General features: G+C 40.4%; 2 protein-coding genes across 13 annotated transcripts in view; one reads left to right on the forward strand and one right to left on the reverse strand.

The window, feature by feature from the left end:
• Nucleotides 1-5,661, reverse strand: part of WDR64 (WD repeat domain 64) — a 70,701-nt gene extending 65,040 nt beyond the window's left edge. For 3 of the 12 annotated variants that reach the window (XR_004238791.1, XM_032102180.1, XM_032102175.1), the window contains exons 1-2: nucleotides 4,960-5,096; nucleotides 4,102-4,157 (exon numbers count right to left, since the gene is read on the reverse strand). The gene's annotated coding sequence lies outside the window, so the exon portion shown is untranslated. Of the gene's footprint in view, nucleotides 1-4,101; nucleotides 4,158-4,959; nucleotides 5,099-5,436 lie in introns of those variants that run through there. The other 9 variants (XM_032102191.1, XM_032102188.1, XM_032102183.1 and 6 more) reach the window with 8 other exon arrangements.
• Nucleotides 5,073-23,607, forward strand: OPN3 (opsin 3). The gene is made up of 4 exons (XM_032102197.1): nucleotides 5,073-5,516; nucleotides 16,145-16,464; nucleotides 17,395-17,646; nucleotides 20,227-23,607. The coding sequence occupies exons 1-4, from the start codon at nucleotides 5,165-5,167 to the stop codon at nucleotides 20,491-20,493; spliced, it is 1,191 nt and encodes a 396-aa protein (XP_031958088.1). The 5' UTR covers nucleotides 5,073-5,164; the 3' UTR covers nucleotides 20,494-23,607.
• Nucleotides 23,608-24,446: the final 839 nt, after the last annotated feature.

A 24,446-nucleotide genomic window follows, 5' to 3' on the forward strand; every position in this document is an offset into this window, starting at 1 on the left:
TCTGACCATGTAATTTGTTGGCTCATACAAAATAACCCAAAGCTACTGAAGAAGACAAACAGCAAAAGGTGACAGATCTCCTTTCCTGCCTGTACCAGGCTGCCAGTCACTCTTCCTGGCAGTCTCATGCAGAAGCAAATTCTCCCCAAGTAAAATGATGGTTCAGAACAGCCCAGAGAAAACACAGTGGATCTTATCTGGCCTTAGTTGTCCCTAAAGAGGCTCTGGGACATAAAAGACTTTGTTTCTGACTCTGATTTTGATCTGGATGAAGTCCAGCCCTTTAACAAGGAAAAAAAAAAAAAAATCAGTCCCTGAAGATGCTTTCTTTTGGTAAGCTTACCCATCCTTTGCTATTTCTTCCTTATAAACATCCCATTAAACCTGGCTGTTTAAGTCAAATCAGGATGGAGCTGCTCTACTTCAGACTGGCTGAACTCTCTGACCAGTATGGAGCTGGGCAAGTAATAAGTTTTAGCATTGTAAAAACTAGATTTCTTCCATGAAAAAGTGTTTAAGGGGCACTTAAACGTTGACATTTACATAAGCTCACTCTTTTTTTCTACTGGCTCAATTTTTCACTTTGCTTTTGATATTAACACCCCACGAGCAGTATTGCACTCCTTGCCATAAAGTGCATCTGCTCCTCTCTGTACTAACAGCAGCTGAAATGACCAAGTGATAGTTTTAGAAACTGTATTTCCTATAAATTATATATTGATTTGTATGTTGGGCTCTGGAAAATGACAACAGAGCAGTGAGTTTGTATGTTTATGTTTGTATGTTTATGTTTGTCAGACTAACAGGAAGCCGCAGCATAAGTATGAACTACTATGCAAGGTTATTCCTTGAAAAAAAACCAGTTTATATCACAAACAAATTTCACAGTGTTATTGTTGCAAAACCTGGTGTTGCTGGTCTCATAATGGCTTTACAATGCTAGTGTTTAGAATTCAGGCTGCCCTATGAGCTGTGTCTGTACAACCAAGGACAGTATGATGTCAGCAGGCACAAGTATATATCACCATTTCTTTTAATCTACTCTGCAAGAAACAAGTGCCACAGAGGCATCAATACGCATCTGCCGCCTGAGCATGTACCACAGTCCTACACAGGCTTGTCTAGCCAAGATGAAGTTCATCTCACCTAACTTAGGCATCTAAAAGTTAGTTATTCAAGTCACCTTATGTGCCAGTCAATAGACACTTCCAGAGAGTGATTCATCTTACTGGTCTTAGGTGCTTAACCTTCAAATGCATCGTTTAGGTGAGATGAATCACACCTGCAGCTAGTACAGCTCTTTGTGCACGTCAGGTATACCAGAGTTCACATCATGGAACAGGCTGCAGCCAACTTCCAACTGCACAACAGATGCTCTGACCGCTCCACATCACCTCCCCGCCTGCTTGGGTCCCTGTCCCCTGCTGAGAACCCCTGTGCTTGCTTCAGTGAACTGTGTCTGGGCCAAGCATTTCTCTCAGCCCAGAATATCTGCACACTCTTGCAACATTTGCACTTTATCTGCTTTATTATTTAGTTTTAGAGTTCACATCCCAATATGGACTAGATTATACACATAGGATTACAAGTTCTGCAAGATGAAGCCCTAGCTTTAAACCTTTGACATTAGGGTTGTGCATTTGGGGGTTTTTTTACTTACATATTGCATTATCAACAAGTGTACATATGTATTAAAAGCCTTGTTTTAATGTCAAGTGGTTGGGAACAGATGAAAGGTTTCTTCTGTCCACAAACTCACCCTTGCTCTGTAGATACACACTGCAGCTACATATAGATACAGTGAATAATCACTTGGCTTTCATCTGCCTTTAAGGCTAAAGAATAGCAAAAACAATGTGTAAGAAAAAAAATTGCCAGGAGAACACTGTAAAAAATAAAAAAGCTGAAGCCAGGTAGCCAGAGCTTTTGGGAACTTTGGTTTGGTTTGGTTTTCAGTGACCTGCATTCTGGCTCTATACCATGTCCTTTGAAATAGTAAGTTAATAAAGTTGAAAACAGGCAGCAAAACCCCAACACTGACTCTTAAACCAGATGTATTTAATAGGGACAAAAGCTTGACTTTCCTGTTTACTCTCTGCTTGTCAGGAAAGATGGGGAAGAGCCTGTGACTTTAAAGGCACACTAGTACAAGACAGAGAACAAAGAAAATGAGTGGAAGCAACACATAACTCAGTGAACAAGAAACAAATACCTATTTTGTCTCTTGAATGCCTTAAAGCATTCTTTTTCCTTAAAGCATTCTTCTTCCACCCTACAATGTTCTCACTGCAGAAGCCTTTTTAATGGTGCAGTTAGACCATTGTACTGGGAGTCATGGTTAGTGGTTCTATTTCTACCAAACCTTAGAGAGTAGCAGTGACTTTTGACAGTTTTACTCTGCTTCAGATTCTTCAGCTCTAACATGTGACACTTGATCTCTGGTGTGCTGAAACATTTCAAATTACTAAATACTAAAAACTTTTGAAGACAGTCCCAGGCATCTGCAAACTTTCCAGTTGTGAATTATTAGTTCCAAGTCTGGCTTTTAAGGTTTGCCTTATGCATATGTTGGCCACCTGAAAATTTACTGCCAATGCATTCTTCCACCCCATGTGAATTGTGCATAACAGACAACATGTTAATAGGACTGCTGCAGAAGAGATCTAGGAAGTTGTTGGGAGTTTCAGAGACTGTTTCTGTAGTACAGGACTGGGGACCTTCTATTCCTGCTCCTTGTTGTATTTTTTTAATCCCATGAGCTCAGCTATATACATGCTTAGTACTTTGACGCAATTCTAGTAAGTCACACAAATATACTTTTACTAATGGGTTCTGGTCTATCCTATTATGCAACAGTAAAAGCAAAGGTAAAATCCTTTTTTCAGCAGAAAAGGATTGACTAAAGAATTAGATTATTAAAGCCATAGCTGCATTTTTCTAGACTGAGTTAGGCAAAACAGAAGCTGGACAAGAATTGGGTCAGGGGTTCTGTTACCAGCTTTGCCTTTGACCTGATGATACAATAAAAGAGCATTTCTTTTTGTTGGGCCTCATATGAGAAGTGACATTGCATGGAAGACAAATGGAACTCTGCTCATGAAGTATCCAAGACCACCTGAATAACATTTGCAATTTGACAGTATTAATAATGTGACCATTGCAAATAAAGCATTGAAGAGATTGCACATTTATGGATCTATTTAGTTGTGCTGCAAAAAAGCCCAAACCAGGAATTCTGAGATATGATCTTTGTAAAATGCAAGTTATGGGTTCTCTTGTGTTCTATAAATTCAAAGACATTGAGAGAGTATTTCTGACAGGTGCTGTAGTGAAATACCTCTTAGAAACCCTAAGTATATAATGGAATCTGCCAATGGACAGTATGTTGTCTGGCATGTACTACTCACTAAATTACATTTTCCCCCTGTTCTTCTTACCACCTATTCTCTCATTTTGCAGGGACAAAAATATACACAATTTAAGATCTTCCTTTAGAGGCAGAAGATAGAGATGTCTTGTTCTTAATGAGGTGTAGTATTAATTTGGCCCAGTCATTGTTAGACTTTTAGAATGCAGTGAGTGTCCTAAATGAACCCATGACTGTGCACTGACATAATATTTTTGCACATGGTCTGTCATGCACAGGTAAATCTCTTTCGTGTATGAGAAAAGACAAAGTTATGCCTTTCCTAAAACCCATGCTCAAGTACTGTGGTCTATTACTGGAAATTCTGGAAGGTCATGTGTTCTGTAAACAAAGCTTTTATGGTAAAAAACATATAATTGATTTGAGAAAGGAAGCTGCTCCTTCCTTTATAATGAGAAAAACCCTGAAGGCCAGTGCTGAAGAAACAGACTGAACTTGCTTTTTGAAGTAAGTTTCAATTACTGATTCCATGCTATTTATGGGATTTAACAACATGGATTGTAAATAAAGTTAACATTGATAAGAATAGTTACTTTAATCAGCATTTTATTTTTCTGACCTATGACTTTATTCCTACTGCCTTGTATTGCACCAGTAATTTGTCATATAAGATTTATTGCCGTGAGAAGCCCATAATTTGCACATAGTTGTGTTTTGAAAGACATCAAACCAACCTCAGCTGTCCATGTTTTCAGTCGCAGTTCACCCTTAGTCTAGACATTTAATACCACTGCGTATAAGAAAAAAAAAAGTTATTTTTTGATAAGACATGTATGCATTAAAATTCTGTTGCTTTCACAGCTGATTTTTGTTTTTAAAAACTAAAGTAAGAATAGACCTACACTGAAAGTTTTCTTTGGGCCCTTATGAAGGCTGTCACATATCAGCACATATTAAAGCAAACAAATTAGGTCTTCCTGCTGGAAGGAAAACTGATGCTTGGTCTGGCAAGGTGTTTTGAGTGTAGAACCATGATGAGCAAAATTCCCTATGAAACACTCAGGAGTGGGTTGGGTTTGGAGACAGTACAGCCACCTAACATAGCTGGGGCTCAGGGCAACACCGTGACTAACGCCAGCTAAAGCTGTACACAGGCTGCTAGGGCACTCCTGTACAACAAACACTGGACACAAAGGTATAAAAATAGATGACTTCACGGTGGAAACCGTGGTGTCTTACTTGCCCCATGGCTGACAAAGCGTTCACTCGCACCACAGGTTTGCCCGGGCCATGACGCTGCTGGTCGCTTTGTGGGGTTCCAACTCCTAGGGCCAAGCTGTAAGCACTGCGGGGAACCTCCTGAGAAAGACGCTATCGCCATAATAGGAGTTTCCATTGGCAGGACATCTGGGGAAGAAGCCTAAATATCGGTTCTACCTTTTCCCGGAGCTGGCCACAGAGCAGGTCTGCCCAAACGCGGCCCCCGTGAGGGAAGCGCTGCTGACGGCAGCCGTGGCCCAGACAAAGCGCACAGAGGATTTTTAAGGAAGAGGAGACAACAACCACATGCCCGCCACAAACGTGCTGCTCACCGCGGTAAGAGGACGAGACGAGCTGCTCGTTCAGAAGGAGCCATACCCGGGCCCGCCCCGGGGCAGGCGAGGGCGAAGCCACTCGAGGGCGCGCCCTCCGTGGGCGGGAAGGTAGCGGGGACTCCTCCTCCTCCTGCCCAGAGCATCGGTGTGCGATGGGGCTGGGAGCGGGCCGGGAGGCTTAGCCCCGCTCTGGCCGGGAGCCATGCCCGCGGGGAACGGCACGGGCACCTCCAGCTGCCTGGAGCCCGCGGCCCCCGAGCAGGAGGTGCCGGGCGAGCGGCCCCTCTTCAGCGCCGGCACCTACGAGCTGCTGGCGCTGCTGGTCGCCACCATCGGCATGCTGGGCTTGTGCAACAACTTGCTAGTGCTGGTGCTCTACTATAAGTTCAAGCGGCTCCGCACGCCCACCAACCTCTTCCTCGTCAACATCAGTCTCAGCGACCTTCTGGTGTCGGTCTTCGGCGTGAGCCTTACCTTCATGTCCTGCCTGAGGAGCCGCTGGGTGTGGGATGCGGCCGGCTGCGTCTGGGACGGCTTCAGCAGCAGCCTCTTCGGTGGGTGCCGGGGCCGCGGGCGCCGCCTGTCCCTCCCTGTCCTGCTGGCTTCCTCCCCGCCCGCTTGTACCGCGGTGTCGCGCCCCGTTCCCGCTTCCCAACCGCCCCAACTGCCCCGTCCCGCTCCCTTGCCGGCCCCAACCGCCCTGTGCCCGCTTCCCAACCGCCGCATCCCTGCCTCTCCCGCGGGGCGCTCCGGCCGGGGGCTTCACTCGCCGCCCTGGCGGGGCGGGACCGGGCGCTTTTTGGTAAAAAAAGCGACAGTGCTGGAGAAAACGACCCGGAGCAAAAAAAAAGAAATTCTTCGAGAATCAGTTTCTCGACCTCCAGCCCTTGCCGGTGTAACGGGACACTTAGGGAAAACGGCAGCAGCACTGTTAGAAGGGGTCTCGAGTTGACCGAGTGATGCGCAGAATTCATGAGCATAAACGACTCTGTTCTATAGGAGGAAGCGCTGCAATCCGTGGATAAGGAGCACGTATGACTCGGGGTGCAGGGTCAGCAGTGTCCCGCCTCCATGGAACAGGTGGAAAGCTGCTCCCCAGCAGCCTTCCCAGTGTCCCGACTTGTCTGTTTATAAAGCTATGTAGTGTGTGGCAGTGGCTTCAATTTCCTTGTCCATATATGAAATTCGGGTACCATCTTTCAGTCATAACAGTGTCACACAGTTGGGCTTTGGGAAACCACTGTTTCCCATGAAGTTTTAGCACTGCAGAAGGAGTACTTACGCTATTTCTGTTTTCAAAACCTAGAAGCTCTTCACTGGTTTCCTCCCTTCTTCTTTTGCAGAAGTCTGCAGAAGAATAGGTTGCAGTCCAGCTATGCACATGGAGCCTGTTAAAAGGAATATGGCTTTTTGTTTACTGGTAAATGATGCTGCAAAAGAACAGGGTTGTGTTTCTAATGGTGAAGTAAATGTTTGGCTAGTCAGAAAAATCTAAAGCTCATGTCAGATACTGCTTTTTCTGGCAGAGGTGTATAAATTAGAGGTGGATCACACCGTACCCATGGGATGTGTATGCACTGAAAATTGGCTCTAAGGCGACACATTAAAGTCTTCAATAAGCTTTGTAGCTTTCCTGCACACATAATCTTTGTTTCACATGGCACTGTAGTCTGCCTTTTGTGGGCTACTGGGCAAAGATGCGTGGTTGCTCATGTTTGATTTGACTGCTGCTGTGTAGCCCAGCAAAAATCTTATGTCTTGAAAGTTATGGTGGGTGCAGGATGTAGTTAATAGTTTGTGCAGGGTTTGGTACTAGATGATTTCTGCAGTCAACAGCTCTCAGACTTTTGTGTAGCTGTTGTTGTCAGGGAAAGTACTAGAGAACCTCACTAGCATAAGGTTGTCTCCATCACTCAGCCTGTTCAAATTCTTGCAAAACTCAAGTGTCTGCCTCACAGATGCTGCCACACAACTGAACGTTAATCTTACACAGGGGACATAAAGTACAGTTCTGTTCCTACCTTTATCTTTTATATGTTATTATTTTTGATGGAGGCATTTTCCATATAGGTTCAAAAAATAAGATACATAGTAAGAGTAAAAAAAACCAGACTATAATAATCTTGTACCATCTTTTGAAATAGTAGAAATAGAAAGAATGAGGTATATAAATTGGCAAGGAAATTGCTTGATCACGTGACTTTTAATTTCTGTTTATTTTTAGGTGTGCTATGTAATTTGTTACTATAAATATATTCAGTGTTGATGCTTTCCTGCATCCCTCTATTTAAGAAATTTTCCGAAGAAATGTAGGCAAATTCATGGGCCTTATCTAGAGAGTAGTCAAGTTAGCATCAGTGGTTTGTAAAATTACATCTTCCTGTACTTGGTCACGCTATGTTCCTTTTCCATAATGTGTTTCATTGGGAAGAATTTTTTTATTACTATTATTATTAGAAAAGTGTGTGTTTGTGTGTAGTTGATCATATGGAAGTGGAGAGTAAATGCACAACTTAATGTTCAGGAGTGGTGCCTGAGTTTACCTTTTTCAACTGGCATGTAAAGTAATAGAAAATATTTAATGTAGCTATTATAATTGAATGCTAATCTGATAAAGTGATGTCTAATTTTAACTTCCACAGCACTGTTTTCATACTATAATCTAGAAATAGAGGGATTGTTCTTTCCTGTTTTTGAAGATAAGTGGTTCCCCACCTGCATAGGAAAGCAGGGGCATGTCAATGCTGAGGAAAAAAAAGTATAAATGATGCCCTGCAGGTAGCATCATACTCTGCTTGCCATCTGGATTATTGCTACCATGGCTTCTATTTTCATTTTGTAATGTGTCTATGAAAAAAAAAGTAATTCGAAGGTTTTTTGTTTGTGTTTTTCTGTTTGGTAAATTTTTGTGGTTGTTTGGGGTTAGGTATTTTGGTTGGATTTTTTGTGGGTTTTTTTCTTTTTTTCTATTTTGGGGGGGGAGGGGATTTTTTGGTGGGTTTTTTGGTTTTGTTTTTGCTTGCTTGTTTGTTTTTGGTTTTTTTTCCCCCCCAGTAGTGGTGAAGATACTGATTGAAGATTTCATTCAAAGTAACCAGGTATTATCTTAATGAATATACTTCTCTTGTATATAACAGACCAAGTCACCTATTATCTTGAGGTGATGGTAGTAGGGAAAGTACTGTAATGGAAGTCTTATGTGTGTATTACCTACAAGTGTTTCTCCAAGCATAACACTCTCCCCAGGAACTTTTGGGAGTACAAAGTACACTCATTGATCAGAAGACATACAAAATTGACATCTTTGAAAAGTGAAATTCTCATTAACTAAGCAGAGTACTTACAGCTTTGCAGTGTTCAATTGCTCAATAAGCCACAGTGACATAATAAAGATATTTCCAGAATAAAGTGGTGGTAGCTCTGATACCATGGATATGGAGTCTATGAAACCACAACAGATCATGTGAAATTACTTTAGTGGTGTGGATATGTCCTGGGGTTGGACCCAGTCTAGCTCATTTCATGTCAGATGACCAAAACCTCTTTATTTACAGCTTTGTGATTTCATGTTTGGGTATAAACTTGGACATTGCTACGTGAGCTTTCTGTGCCAGCCCTTCAAGTCTGAAGGCTGTCAGTCTTACTTTCCATCCTTATGCCTCTTTTTTAATTGGAAGAACAGCCCCTAAGACCCAATACTTGGTGTAAGTTGTTCTCTGCATGTGTTGACTTATAAATGCGAGGTTCCCCTGACAGTGGACAAGTTTGGGACAAAATATTAAATCTGCCTTTTTATTTATTTATTTTTTTTTTTAACATAGGATTTTCACTTCAAATTCAGAGCTAATTCTCAATACATTTTAAAAATCAGATTCTTTCTAGTTACTGTAGTTAATCAGGAATCACTTTGAAAATCATGATCAAGCAGCTTCATTTTAAATCTTCACGTGTTGTTACAAGGTTTTTCCTCGTACTGTTTTGAAACTGAGATCAAGGTGTTTCTGTGTTCCTCTTAAGGATTTCAATATGATTAAATAAATAGGTGACATTTATGCTTAAAATAAACCAGTAGCATCTGTATTTTCAGAAGCCTTCATTACATAATAATGACAACTTTCTTTCTCTCTCACAGATATGAGGGCACTCTCTACACTTCTAATAATTTTGCATTGAAGAATTGAGCATTTTCTTTGTAAGAGTGCTTCTCATTTTGCCAGCCAGTTGGAGGCATGTTAAGATCCAGAACTTAGACACTGTAAGCAGATGTTCATGGTGTGAAACTTTTAAGTTGAGAAGATGGCAGCAGAACTACAGATGGTCTGTCCAGGAATAGATGGCTGGTTTTTGTGTTCCTCACAATAGTCTACTTTTGCATTATCATAACTTTATCATGAGACAAATCCATGTAGTAATATCTGCTCTTGAGTTGCATTGCACAGCTCAGAACCTGAGGTTTGTGCTACTGCCTAAGTTTTCTGTGACTTGGAAGATTTTTTTTGAGCCTTTAGAAGGTGCAGAGACCTGCTTGCTACAGTGCAAAATTGATCCTTTTGGCTACTGAACATCTGTCCTTGTCACACAAATAACAGTCCCTATTTTCTTTAACTCCTTAGAGTCTGAAGTCAAGATACTGTTTAGGTACATATGTCTCCATAGCAGAGGCCGCAAGAAGGGCTTTTTTTCTCTACTACAAAGCCATTCTTAGCACCTCATATATTAGTGTAGGGAAAATGACATGAATGATTACCTGACGAGTCTTAGTCTAAGCTTTCATGACGTCATTGTCTGTCTTAGACAATAATCCCCACCTAATTTTGTTTCACTGAGTTCCAGTGTTTATTTTGTAACAGGTGATGTATCCTGATGTGATATGGCAGCTGCTTCAATTAAGTGATGTATTTATACCAGGAGGGTCACCTTTCTATGGAGGTGTGCAGTCAACTCTATGCTGATCCTACTGCGTCTGCCACCCTGTCTTTATGTAAAAAGCTTCTCTTTCCCTGTCTGTAGTCAACCAAGCACTAAGTAGTAGAGATCTGTGTAATCTCTTTATCTGATTTAGTAATAAAACTCCTATTTGGGAGGTGTGCTCTCTATCACTGACAGCATAGCTTTTTGGTTATAATTTCTAGAGAGGACACCTGACAGCTAAACATACACAAAAGTCTTGGTTAGCAGACACAGATAATTTCTTTCTTCAGGTAAGAGGGTAATTGTGAAATACAGGGTCAGGATGTCATGATCTTTATGTGTATCTGCTGGCTTCTCACAGATATGCAAGGGTTTTTTTTAAATGATGGTAACTGTCATAACTTGATGTGCACAAGAGAAATTTGTGTACTGCTCACCCCCAGGCAGTGGATGTCTGCTTTAATGCCTTCTGTACATAGAAATAGGCCCTGAGGGTTTTGAGGTAAGCTAGTCTTATCACGTGGAGCGTACACACATAACCCCCGAGCATAAAGCACTTCAGCTACAAGTAATGGTAGCTAAACCATTGGCCAGTACTGGTGTTCTAACACTTTCTGATAAATTTCATTGTGCAAAGGAAGAAAGGAGTGGAAAAACTGGTTTATTACAGGAATGATCTCGAGGAACAGGAACCGAAGTTGTTTATCTGAGGCAGTTTCTTGACAGAAGGTTGCATAGTAAGGGTATACTCTGGGGTAGGCTTTATATTATTAAACCTTGTTTGTGATTGAAAGGCTACTCTTACTGAAGTGCGATTAGAGACCTCTGTCTGTTACTAACTGCAAGCTGTTTTTGTAAGGATAAAAAAACACTGCCAGATTTTAATGTAAAATTAAAAGTATTATGTCCCTTCTGGACAAATTACCATTGGTATACAGCAGCTAGATCTTGATGAGCTACCAAACCAATGTTGATATCCGGGTGTATACTCCATTCAAGTAACATGAAATAGAGCATGGGAAAAATTGTAAGAGCTTTACAGACTGTACTTTCCTGTGAAAAGCTTCTGTGTGTACAGCTGAGGTTCTTTTATTTGTTTGTTTCAATGCAAGCTGATACCACCACCACACCCACCAAATACTGAAGTAAGGGTTAATTGCTTTAAAGTGTCTTGTGGACCTGGCTTCAGTTACAGCCTGTTCATCTAAGGGTCTTCCCTGCACAGAGGCAGAGTGGTGTGCTGTGCATTACCCTCTTGCATTACCCATGTATGTTATATGCACTGATTTAATCTCGCTAAAAGCGTTTTCTATTGTTACTCAGCAGATAGTTTTAGGATCTTGTGTTACAAATAGCTGGAGGCTCAATCAACATGCTTTCAGCTTTAGCTTTTTTTTTTTCCTCCAGAGTGAGTTAATCACTTGGAGTATTGAATCTGGAAGAGATGATTTATTTCACCATAATTTTATAGGACAGCTGCATATAAAATATAGTTGAAGTCTATTATGTCCAAGAGAAGTGATTTTTCCCCTGCCTAGATTTGAATGCAGATATTAAAATTGCTTGAAAAATTAGAAATGATGCATAGCTGGTGCTTAAAACTTACTGTAGTGCCTAACTGCTGAATTCAAATAGACTGGTTATGTATTTTTTAGTTCAAAACTGGAGAGTGAAACAGCATCTTTTCTTTCCATGGACAAGGAATTTGCTTCTACTAAATTGCTGCTGTCTAGCTTTTCAGATGTGAAAAGAGGTGAGGAGGGGTTGCAGAAGGGTGGCTTTCTTCTGTGATTAGGTATGCAAAATAGTTATTCAGCACTTGCATGTAGGGCAAGGATTAATTGATACAGAAAATAATATGTCCTTTGACAGAAGCCACGGTCTGTCTCAGAATTGGGTCTTACTTGCTACATTATGCTGCAGTTGCTCTATAGCAATTCTCAGTCTTTGGCAATATTTGATACCACCTCTGACCAAATTATAGGCCATGTTTGGGTCAGGGGCTCAATATGAAAATAAGGTGTATCTTGCATGGAGAGGGCAGAAGCTGTTGTGATTATTCAAACTCGGTTAACACTTCAGTTCTGATGGCACCACAATATTTTTCTTCTAATTAAGGATTATAAAGTCGGAATATACACATTGTATGGTACAATGCAGTATGGCTTAGCTGTGTTTTGCAGGCTCTGTGTTGACATACACTATGTAGCTTGAAGTATTTAATGATTTATCCAGAACTAGTATGTCTCCTTGAAAAGCTCTGAATACAGAAGAAATAATTATCACATATGATACATGATGAAATCTACACTAAAGGCAGTATTTTGGTAGAAAAACAAGACAAAATGGCAAAAATGAGGATTTTCCTAATAGACATTCCTAAATAACAAGAAGTAGCTTGTCACTGCTCTCTGATTCTGTGCAGCTGGCTACTGGAGAAGAAGAGGAGTTGCAACACAGAATTGCAAGCTAGTGGCTTAAACAAGAAGACACTTCAGTTTTGCTACATTTATCTGCAGGTTAAATGGGAATGACCCCATTTGTGCTAGGGTAATTGCCCAGGCTTAAATCAGAGCTAAAACTAGCATCATTTCCTAAACACAGAGAGTGTTTATGTTTATAATCAGCACTTACAGATAGGGGTATTCACTGAGATGAAAATCTATATGTCAGACATGACACTGTAAACACTGGGCAGTAAAATCTTTCTGAAAGAGTTAGAGTGGTTTTCTGGTAGAGTAAATCAACCCTCAGAACTTTGGGTCTTAGTCTCGAATCAAAATATGTAGATCTCCAGTACCTCAAGAAGCATAACAAAATTTGTTTCAGATAAAAGGTAAAAATTGGTTTGAAATGCACATTTTTGCTAAGAGGGAGCTAATATCCAAAAAATAAACATAATGTCTTTCTGTAACAGATTTGGTTTTTTAATCGGCACATATTTCATCATATTAAAATATGCAACTCAGAATTAAATCTAATAATTTCCAGAAAAGCTCCTAGAGAGGAGCGGGGGCAGGGAAGGAAGTAAAATTCATAGCTTTCCTCTGTACTAGACTACAGAAACTGAATGATACATAGAAAATGGAGCCATATGCATGCATAAATCATATATATATTATGCTGTGACCTGCAGTTCCTGCCTCATGTCTGCCTGCTACCAGACATGCCTTGAATACCAACAGAAGAGGGATTTGCATTTTGTTGCATACTGTCCAACAGGCTGTCCAAGGTCCCCTTTACAGTTCAGGGAGCAAAATTCAAGTATGTCTTTGAAGAACAGTGGTTTCAGACTGAAAGGGGCTTTACAGAACATTGTTCAAGTATCTATGTGCACATACTGATTTTTAGAGATATTGAGCATCTAATGCCTTCCTTGAGAGTGTCAAGGACTCAGTAAATTATTGCTTCTGAGCACCTGTACTTTCAGTCAAGCATGCATGCTTTTGATTACTTTGTCATGGCTAGAATTCAGCACTCATAAAAGGGATGGGGAAGTATTAAGACCACACAGGGACATTAGTCATTGAACACCATTCAATGAGGGAAGGTGGTAAGGAGCAAAAGGTTGATTTAGGTATTCTGACTCATCATCCTGAGGAGCTGCTCTTTCTCTCCATGATCAGACAAAGCTGCAATGCTCTATAAGCAAACTGAGCCTTTAGTTGAGTGATGTGGATTTTCCACAATAAACGTGCCTGTGGATGACTATCATAACTGTCAGGTAAAATTCTGTAATTCCTAATCTTTGGGTAAGGGAAATGGAAGGGGAACTTGTTGCCTTACCTTGTGTTCAGGAAGTAGACCACATTTGATTGAATAAAGCACTTGCCTGAGCCAGTGTAAGTGTAGAATAGTACCTGTAAAATCCTGTAGTCATTTTCTAATGCCTGCAAATACTTTGCTTAGATCCACATTGTTCAATGTATTTTCAGCATGTTAGGTTACAAAAAAGGGCATGAAGGACTACTGTTCAACTTCATTAAAAAAAAAAATCCCAATAAACCCACCAACAAACCCAACCTTAGGTCTTTGGAAACCTTCTGGCCCACATTTGCTAGTGCAATTTCAAGCTATGAAAGTGAAATTCTACAGCAATGATTTGTACAAGGAAAAAACCCCACAAAACTAAATGTGAAAGGTTACTGCATGTCCAACTATATCTACATCTTTTTGTGATGAAGGTTTAAAGATGACTAGAAAAAAGCACATAAAAAAATAAAAATTGTTTCATTTTAAAGAGATATATGGAAGAGTGTGGCGTGTTTTCTTTTAGAGTGGGAAATTCTCTTAATCAAGAAAGTGTTCTAAGCTCATCACGTATAAAAAGGGAAATCTTTAATAACTGCAGCATAAAGTAACTTTCTTAGAATCCTAAAGGATATCCTACTGTGAGATACTTGGTTAATAATAAACTTCTTTTGCTGTTGAATACCTTGACGGAGAGGCTATGTGTTGCTCTAGATTTTGTTACTCTTTAGTTGCCTTCCTAAAATCCATGTTGCTGGTTCTTCTGTGCTGTTGTTAATTTGTCTTCATTAAATGTTTATCCTTTTTTCAAAGTGAGATCAGGTTTTTGCTGAATAAAAAATAATGGTTATTCTCTCTTTGGTAGTGAAATCTGCACAGTTAACCTTCTTACAGCTGTATAAGTGCACATTATGGCACATATGAATGTACTTGGAGAAATTAAATGCTCTGCATATGCATGAAAAAATACTTGTGCTTTGTATTAGATAAAATCTATACAGATTTAGACACAGGTATCTGTATAATCTCACAGAATGCTGTGAATTGTTGTTTATGAGCTTGATGACTGAATCATAACAGATTTCAGGGGTCTGGCAGTTGTCTTGATGCCTTTTCCTGGCATTTCCTCTTAAAATCAAGAGTCAAACACGGTTAGAAGGAAAAACGGGATTTTACCTCTGTATTTTTTTTAAGGATCCTTAGGTGCACCACGTCCAGGTGGAAAGCGCTGAAATGCACCCTGCAATGCCCACACACAATAGATCTGGTATATCATTATAGGTCTTACTAATTAGCATATCTATCAAAAATTCCCCAATGAGAGGCTCAAGTGAGCCCCCCCCCGAGGAACCTTCCCCTGGATGGTTCTATCTTAGTTTACAGAATGTGTTCTGGAGAGGACCTTGGGGTCTGGGGCACACTGGTCCCTAGCTACAAGGCTTCTAAAATGTTTAATCTCTTAGTTTGACGAACAAGTCCAAAAATGTAGACAAAAAACCACTAAGAATACAGAAGTTATAAAAAAGGTATAAAAGAAAAGGCAAAAAATCATCATGGCATCAGCCTGATGGGTAATTTGGTTTTTGATCATCAAGTGTTACAGACCATTGAAACAGAAATCCTTATATTCTAATCAAGACAGAATTGCCTCGACTTCACGAAATTATAGAAGTGTCTGGATAGGATAATACTGAGAGCTGAAGATAATGTGATTTCTGTCATAACATGTTAATAATTGTGTACTCTGAGGTGGACAGAAAAGGAAGAGAGTGAATAAATAAACAAGGACTGATATTTTTATGAAAGCAGCACGATAGAAAAGGACACTCAAAATAACTGAATGTCTTTCAGATGGGACACCTTCAGCAATGTAATGCATTGCCTTCCTGGTTCTTTTTGGAATGCAAAGACTTGCAGAATGTCTTGAAATAAATTGGAATTATTCTATTTGTTTTGTTCATATTAAAGGTGCACATCTATGCTTTCATTTGCCGAAGGCTTTCTTTAATTTCAGTCTCAGCTCTCAATTCACTAAGTTTCTAAGAGATTTTTTTATTGCTGATTATCTCAGTTTTAGATGATAGCTTTTTCTTTTATAAACCCTAAACAACAACAGCCAAAGGAAACCACAAACCCCAAAGGAATGCGTAACAACAAACCCTACAACTGCCAGCAGAAAAAACCCCAAACCTTGGACCATGATATCTCACTTAATGAAGTAATGTTTGGGAAGAAGTATTGGCTTGGTCTCTTTTTTTACCTTGTCCCACTTCTTAGCCATTGTACATCATGGATCAGACATCAGCTTCTTCCTCTGAGTAGTTTGAAGTTGGCGATTCTGTTTGGCTTAATAGTCAGTGAGTAATGCACTGTCACCCAAAAATCTTACTGAGATTAAATTCATAATATGAGCTAGGTAATTTTGAATTAACCTGCTAACAAAGGAAACATTTTTCAAGAGGAGTTCAGTCCAATTTACAGTATTTGTGAATCATTTGATTTTCATTATCTTTTTTTACAGGAATTGTTTCAATTATGACTCTCACTGCTCTTGCCTATGAACGCTACATTCGAGTGGTCCATGCGAAGGTGATTGACTTCTCTTGGTCTTGGCGGGCTATCACATACATCTGGCTGTACTCACTAGCCTGGACTGGAGCGCCTCTTTTGGGCTGGAACAGATACACACTGGAAATTCATGGATTAGGTTGTTCGGTGGACTGGAAGTCAAAGGACCCTTATGATACCTCCTTTGTGCTCCTTTTTTTCCTTGGCTGTCTAGTAGCACCTGTTGGGATCATGGCCTATTGCTATGGTCATATTCTGCATGCAGTAAGAATGGTAAGTTACTTCAAATAAGACTTCCCTTAATGTAATACTCTCAGTGAAAAGTACTGAAGCTGTAAATTTGCACTCTTACTTCCCATTCAAACTTCTGAATGTTTGATGTTCATCTATGCCAGGTACCACTAGAAAGGTTGTAGGGTTGGGAGAGAGCCAGCCTAGAGCTACCGAGGTCTATTTGTTATGTGGTTTTACTGGGAGGAAGTAGGGAACTGCTTATGCTTACCAATCCACATCAGATCCCCACCTGAAAATTCAGTTCAAATCCTTAGTATGAGAAAGCGTTACTGATTCATATTCTGTGGGTAGTTAGTCTGGACTCATTCAAGTTTATGGTCCACAGTATTGGCACAACAGATCATTTGTGGAGTATGTTCATGTGCATGTCTTATCTTTTCCTTATTTTGTGACTGAGGTAACATGGCAACCTGCTGCCTAGTATTCTGCTTTAGAGATTTCATAATTTTAGAGTAAAAAACTATGTGGCAAAGTAGTACAGAGAAATCTATTTATGAAATTTTCTCTAAATATTTCTGATGACACAAATCTACAGGATTGTCTGAGTAGTCAGATAAAGGACCACTAATGTAAACTGAAATTGCTTATGCCAGTAGCTGAGCACAAGTTATTTTTCTAAAATGCTTATAACTGCAGCGTGCTTTGTTACATCTGCAGCATGATTTGTTGTTTTCTAGTAGATTGGCTATTCTATGTTTTCTCAGCTTGTATTTTTACACTTAATGTAGAGAATAAGAGTCTGAGAAACATGATGTAAACTTCCAGAAGATTGTGGTTTATAAGATAAGGTGTATGATGTCTGTGCCTTAAACTAAAAGAGTGAATCAGTTACTTATAAATAAATGTAGAACTATTCAGGTTCAAGTAAAACAAAACCTATTTTATTTTACGATCTTTTTTCCTCTACAGCTTCGCTGTGTAGAAGATTTCCAGACGGTTCAAGTCATCAAGCTTCTAAAATATGAGAAGAAGGTGGCTAAAATGTGTTTCTTGATGATCTCCACGTTCCTTATTTGTTGGATGCCCTATGCAGTGGTCTCCCTCTTGATAACGTATGGCTATAGCAACCTTGTAACTCCAACAGTAGCTATCATCCCATCTTTCTTTGCCAAGTCAAGCACTGCTTATAATCCAGTTATCTATATCTTCATGAGTAGAAAGGTAGGTACATGAAAGGTTTTCTTGTTTGAATTATTAGTAGCCAGTATCACAGTTGTGGAATTTAGGTCTGATATCCTTTAATCTGAAAAATTATTTAAAAATTTGAACATCTACGGTAAATGATGACAATGTAGAAGAAGTAGAGTCCCTGATGGTGCTTAAATACCACCAGATTAGAAATTTAATTTGCTTATATGTGAATTTAAATATTTAACTTGCATGAAAGGGACAGGAAAGAGTGTCAGAATTCAAATGTCTGGTTTTGACAGTTTACCCATGAAATGGACTGCAACTAGAAGACCTCATCTGAATCACTCCCTTACCACAGTAGAACTCCATCAGAGAAAATTTAGAATAATGAGTGTCTGGGTTTTAGCAATAAAAAATCTTGCCTCTGACTTCTGTGTTATAGCAACACAAGGACTGAAATTGGAAGTGTAACATACACATTGTAAACTTCTGAAACCAAGGTAGTATAAAGATATCTGGTGTTTAATAGAATCCCTTGACAAAGGGTAAAAAAACTGAATGATTGCTGGAGGGATTCTCTTGGGTTTTCCTTACCTTTAAGCTCATTATATATGAGATGGAATTTTCTGTGGTTTCCTACACTGGCTTGCAGTTGCTGGGCAGCAGCCTGGGCCAGCCAGCAGCCTGTAGGGACGAGGCAGCCAAGTCAGTGGGTCCAATCAGCCACGTGGGCAGCCAAGCAAAGGCTGCAGTGCAGCTCAGCTCAGGACCAAGGGCAAGGGGGAGCTTCAATGCTTTCCTGAGTAAAAGCAGGAGGCCTCTAATGTGGCATCTAGCAGTTTCTTCCCCCACAGCTCATTTCACAGCAGAATGATCCACAGTTACACAGCTGCACAATATCAGAGTTGTCCTGGATATGGGAAGCTAGCAAGTCATGTTCAAAAAGACTTTTTCAACAGAGTGGCTTTTTAAATACATTGGCACTGACTCTGTACCTAGTTGTCAGGCTGAGTAGTATATCTAAAAACATTTCGTGGGTTCTGATACCCAGCAGCAAATCAAACTGGTACCAGGTGTAATGCCAGTAAAGACACAGCCAGGATAAGAATCAATCATCTGAACACACTTATTGGAGATGCATTGTGAAGTATTTTTCTCTTGCCTCTAATTCCAGATTAGAACCAAAATTTTAGTATTTTTTCTTAATTTTTTAGGGTTATTTTGCCCTCAGAAGGAATCCTAAAATGGGGTCTCTATAATAGCCTTCCTTTATCTGCTCTGTTCTAACATGCTTGTACTTTCTAACTTCTGCACTACTCCGAGGTAGACCATTACCTCTGGAGTTGTCAAGGCTTCCACATGACCATTCTTTTGCACCAGATTATCTTTTTCTGAGATCTTGTAATTAGCTAAGTTCATTTCCCAACAGGACTGAGCTATTGTCTTCCCTGTGTCAGAGTAGGATTAATTTTCCACAGCAAAACCTTGTTCCAACTTGACATGTCAGATTGCTTCTTGCATGGTATCTGGGAAAACAGAGGCACTGGCCGTGCAGGATAATACAGAGTAATCCTTAACTCAGGTAAATGGAAGGCTGTCAAAAAAATGTCCTAGCCCCTTTTCTGAGAAAAAGTGCATTATTTCCCACCTGCTTCCAGATGTTTGTTGTGTGTGGGGTTTCTGTTGTTTTTGTTTGGGTTGTTTTGATATTTTGGTTGGTTGATTGAAGTCTTCATCATACATTCCAGGCAAGTCTTGTTACAGATTATTAAACAAAGGGGAAGTTGCACACTTATTTCTGGTAAAAACAGAGATCTTCCCCAAAGGATCATATTTGAGCTTTAAATGTGTGTGACTGAAGGAACGCATCCTTTAACCCTCATACCTGGATCTTTGTTTTGTTGAAGGGGAGACCACAATTAGAGAATTAATACAGTACTACTACTCAAATTTTCATTCTATGTGCTGGTATGAGCTTTCACTGAATACCTCACATTATTTAGTCACACAGCAGAACAGACTTCCTATGTCATATGTAGCTGCTAGTTAGCTGAAAGACTTCTGTTCCTTCCATATTCAATGGGAACATTTGACTTCTTTGTTACTAACCACTGAAATCTCATTTTACATCTGTGATATTAAATGCTTATTTTAAAATTCCAGACCCTGGAGTTACTTAAAAGGAAGAAAACATCTCTTTGTATCCCCTTCCTCCCCTTGTTCCTTCCCTCTGTATTCTCCTGTGAAGTGTTTGTGAGAATATTCTTTCCCTGCTGGATCAAATGTGTAACTTTTGAATATGGAAATACAATTATAGCACGCTTTGGAACCTAGTCCTCTTGCCTTTTGCAGATTGTGGATTGCAGATCTTGTGACTGGTAAAATACTCAGTTGCATTTCAGTGCCCTCAGTTGGCTCGGTGATCCTATTCAGATGTAGAGGGAAAAAGTACCCACTACAAAGGCACCATGTTTTGTTGCTGAAACTAACTCAGAAGTTATGCAGAAGTCTCTTAGTTTGAGTCATTTACTGTACCGTGCCTTTCACTGGCTTGTACGTGGTAGTGAATACTTAGGAGGCTGAACCTTACTCTCTTTATTCTCTTTGCAGTTTCGACACTGCCTTTTGCAACTCCTGTGCTTTCGCCTGATGAGATTCCAGAGGACAATGAAAGAGACACCAGCAACAGGGAGTGACAAACCAATACGACCAATAGTTATGTCTCAGAAAGCAGGGGACAGGCCAAAGAAGAAAGTGACTTTCAGCTCTTCCTCTGTCATTTTTATTATCACCAGTGATGACACTGAGCAAATAGATGACAGCAGTAAACACGAGACAAAAGTAAATGTCATCCAAGTAAAGCCACTGCAGGGATGAACTGAAGAGACATGAGAATGAGATGGATTTCAGCCAGTAGACTGTTGAGGCTGGAGACTGGTTTCAGTGGCAATGTCTGTGGGCTGCCAAAGGAAACTATATTCTTAAACTGTGAAATACTGAAGGGATTCAGCATCTGAAGCTCTCCAAGTAGTTCACTTTCGGTCACAGTACGGAAATCTCTGCTAAAATTGTTGATGGATGTCATTACTCTAAATTTTCTTAAAGCATATTTTATGATTGCCATTCAGAACTTTTGGTATTTTAATGTTTTCTGTATACTGAGCCTTCAGTGAATAATTAAATGGATCTTATTTATATAATTTTGTTCTTGGTGAAATATTTTTTTCCCCACCAACTAGGACATGATCTGATACTGTTGCTTGTTGGATACGTCTTGAAGGGAAGTACTAGGTCCTGAGAAAAAAATAGTATTTCAGTATTTCAGTTAACCTTTCTAAAGAACAAGTAGAGGGTTTGTAAACAGAAACTACCCACTGTTCAGATTTATGAAGATAAAATTTGAGTAATTAATAGTAACAGTGTGCAATTCTTCATTAATTGATGTACAACATATTTACCACACTGACAATCATGTAACAGTATATGAAAACTAAAAACTAGCAGTTGTGGTAAATTTCTTATCTTAGCTACTCTGTTTGAAGGGCAGTGAAATGAGCCAAAACTTCATGAAATGATTTTCATTGAAATGGCAAGATTTCGTTTCCTTTCATGAAAGGAAAGGAAATGAGAAATCAAGGAATGAAGTGAAATGGAAAGACAAGAAAGGAAATATAAGGAAATGAAATGAAATTGAAAAAAAGAAAATTCTTAGGAGAATTTTGAAACGGAATGGAATGAAGTACCATGAAATGAACCAAAACTTCATGAAGTGATACTCATTGAAATTGCAAGGTTTCATTTCCTTTCATGAACTGAAGAAATTTCATCACAGCAGGGTACCGAGATTGCTCACTGTACACTTTTGGAATCTGGGACAGCCATGGTGATGGGGATCGCAGCAGCAGCCACAAGTTGCATTAGGGTTTGGGTTAGGCTTCAGAGAGCTGCAGGGCCTCCAGGGACACTGGCAGCCAAAAAGGCAGTGCAAAGGCATCACAGCAGGGTGGCAGCATTGCCAACTCCACTCTTCTGAATCTCTGCCCCCTCTGGTGATAAGGACCCCTGCCACAGTGCCAAGCTGCCTTTGGGGTTAGAGTTAGGGTTGAGAGAGTAAAGGAGCCTATAGCTCCAGGAACACTGGGGCTGGAAAAGGCTTGTCAAGGCGATCCCCACAGGGCCCCAACTTAGCTGCTCCTACAGCAGGGTATATAATTAATGAAGATTTTAGATAAACTAGTTGGTAAGAACATTCATGATCCTGACATGCAAAGGGAAGTTATGGGTGTGGTGAGTACCATAATAACCTCAGAGCAAATTAATTTCTCTTAGGGATGTTTCATTGATATCATGCATTACTAGAAAAATACATATGATGATTTAGCTAAAATACCATTTTTAATCTGCAAATGCAGAGGCCTCAGTTGGCTTGTTGCCTCCCAGCACCTGGTGTGTCAAGACTCTCTTGGGAGGCATTTCAGCATCTCCTCTGTGCTGGGGAAGGGATCCCCTCTCACCCTGTGTTTTGAGGCAGTCATGAATCCTGAAGCTGTGCCCACTGACTTACCCGTGCCGGGGCTTCTGCTGCTGTGCTGGATCCCATGGAGGCAAGACACTGCGGAATGGGAACAGATCTGCTGCACAGCCATGTGACCTTCCTCCTTTTTCAGCTCCCAGCAGAAACTAGATTTGTGCTGAGCGTATCTAACTTCATTGCAGAAGAGTTGGGCCTTATACTACTATGACTGTTTTTTATCACAATGATTACATCAGTCAGGAGATCAGTATTCACAAGCATACCCTTTTTGCTCTTGTCCCCTGCATAACATCAGTCTCCTGCTGCTGTTTCCTGCTAGAATACTGCATCAGCTAAGTGAAATGGATATGCAACCACTATACTGTGCTAAACCACCCAGAAAGAACAGCTTTTAAGAATACACTTATCCTTGGCTTATATAAACAACCTTCAGCTCAAGAATGGAATTTGACTGTCTAATATCCAGAGGTAAGAGATGAGAAAAACCTGGCTATGACGATGGAAGATTTCACAAACTCATACTCGATGCACATGCAAACATCTCAGTTTGAAAATATCTGCAGTCAGGTATTTCTTTTGTCAGTCTGTGTCACCACAGTTACAGAGTGTTATTTGTTGTCTCTCAAGAAGGAAAAAAGGAGGGGCGTGAGGCTGGAACTGTCCCGGAGAATGGGAATGCCTGTTCCTGCTGCTGCTTAAGGTTGGCAGTAGGTGCCCCTTTGGGGTTGGACCGGTACTGGCACATGCCCCCGTCCCTCCCTCGGTGGCAGCAAAAGCGGGATGAGAAGCAAGAGGGAGAAGCGCACAGCTGATCTCCGTTTTTTTTTCTGCCGCAGGCAAACGCCGCAGCCTTTGAGTTCCACTTGCCTGATGCCCAAGGCTGCCTTGCCTGCTGCTCTGACCTGGCTCTACATTCCATTTATCCAGCTCAAATAAAAAGAGTGCTTTTTTCTTGCTCTCTCCTGACCAGATTAGTATTGAAAAAAAAACTTGTAACACGTTAAATCTGAAGAGGAAATTAACTGATTTTTAGTACAAAAGAGAAGGCACGTTATTAACAGACTTGGCATGAAGCGTTGCCTGGCCCTGGCCCTTTTCCCTCGCGTTTCCTTGCATTTTCCAGCAGTGTTTGCGCTCCCTCTTGTGGCTTGCTCAGCCCGGTACCTGCTGACTGAATAATGAGCCTGGCTTCCTAAAAACCTGTTTTTCTTGCATGTTTCCTCTGCATATGGGCAGATTCACTGTTTCATGTCTATTATATTTTGTTTATATTGCATATACTTCTGTCTTTGAAAAAGTATAGGAAATAGATATCTGTAACTAATAGGAAAGGCCTGTCGTGATAATTTGAGGACCCTATGCCTTTGCACATTCTGGAGAATGCAGCCAGATAGGCTGGTTGTATAGATTGTGTAGGCATGGTGCTGGAGCAGCATATTAAAGTGCTTCCAAATCAATTTTTAGCCTTGCTGAGACTTTCTCCAGGTGAAGGTAAGACTCCATCTGTTACTTCTCAAAGCAGCCTGATGTCCACTCTGCGGAGGAATAAAGTGTATGTGTATTGATTAGCCATGCTGGTTTTCACCAGTCTATCTTCATAGATAAATGATTGAGACTGAGGCCAGGATAATAGAATTATTAAACCTTACTTAATAGGCTTTCTGGTACCCTCTTTTTTATCTGTGTTAACTGAATTTCTGTTATAATAGTGGGCTTCCAGGTGTAACAAAACAGGATTTTGTTTCTGTGATGGATGGACCTGAGAGAGTAACGAGAAGATACTTGTCATCTTCACATATCCCATTGTCTTCATGGTTTATCTAATTGACTTGCAGCAATATGCCCTCAATACCCTGTGCCTTTCATTTGGTTTGCTATGCTGGTGTGAGTTGAGTATTGAGTACATGGGATGGGCCATGACTGATACCTAGAACAGTGTCAGTGCAAATTCCATCTGCAATTACTCTTTTCTAAGTCATGCTGAAGCCTTCAGTAAGAGGCCCTTACAAAACTGGGCAGGGTTTTCTTTCCTTATGCCAAATATGCACTTATTTTAGCACCCTTTCAGTAATATGTCTGCTGGTTGGGTCTAAAGAGAGTTCAAAGGGCTCTTGAACGTGAATTCTAATTGTCCTCCTAGAGGTAAAATACAGAAGAGGATTTTTGTCTGCCTCTAAACCCTTTCAGCACTGAGGTTAAAAGATCTCTGGGGTAGATTGTGTTAGTAGAGCATCTATGTATATCACACAATACCAGTGTACACCTCGATGTCACATTATGGCTCCTATTAATCATG

Source organism: Corvus moneduloides, chromosome 3 (genome assembly GCF_009650955.1).
Source record: "Corvus moneduloides isolate bCorMon1 chromosome 3, bCorMon1.pri, whole genome shotgun sequence".
NCBI classification, from domain to species: domain Eukaryota; kingdom Metazoa; phylum Chordata; class Aves; order Passeriformes; family Corvidae; genus Corvus; species Corvus moneduloides.

Coding starts and splice junctions, on each gene's coding strand:
- OPN3 (XM_032102197.1), top strand. CDS start 5,165: ATGCCCGCGGGGAACGGCACGGGCACCTCCAGCTGCCTGGAGCCCGCG. Junction 5,517..16,144: donor CTTCAGCAGCAGCCTCTTCG/GTGGGTGCCGGG, acceptor CTTTTTTTACAG/GAATTGTTTCAATTATGACT. Junction 17,647..20,226: donor ATATCTTCATGAGTAGAAAG/GTAGGTACATGA, acceptor TTCTCTTTGCAG/TTTCGACACTGCCTTTTGCA.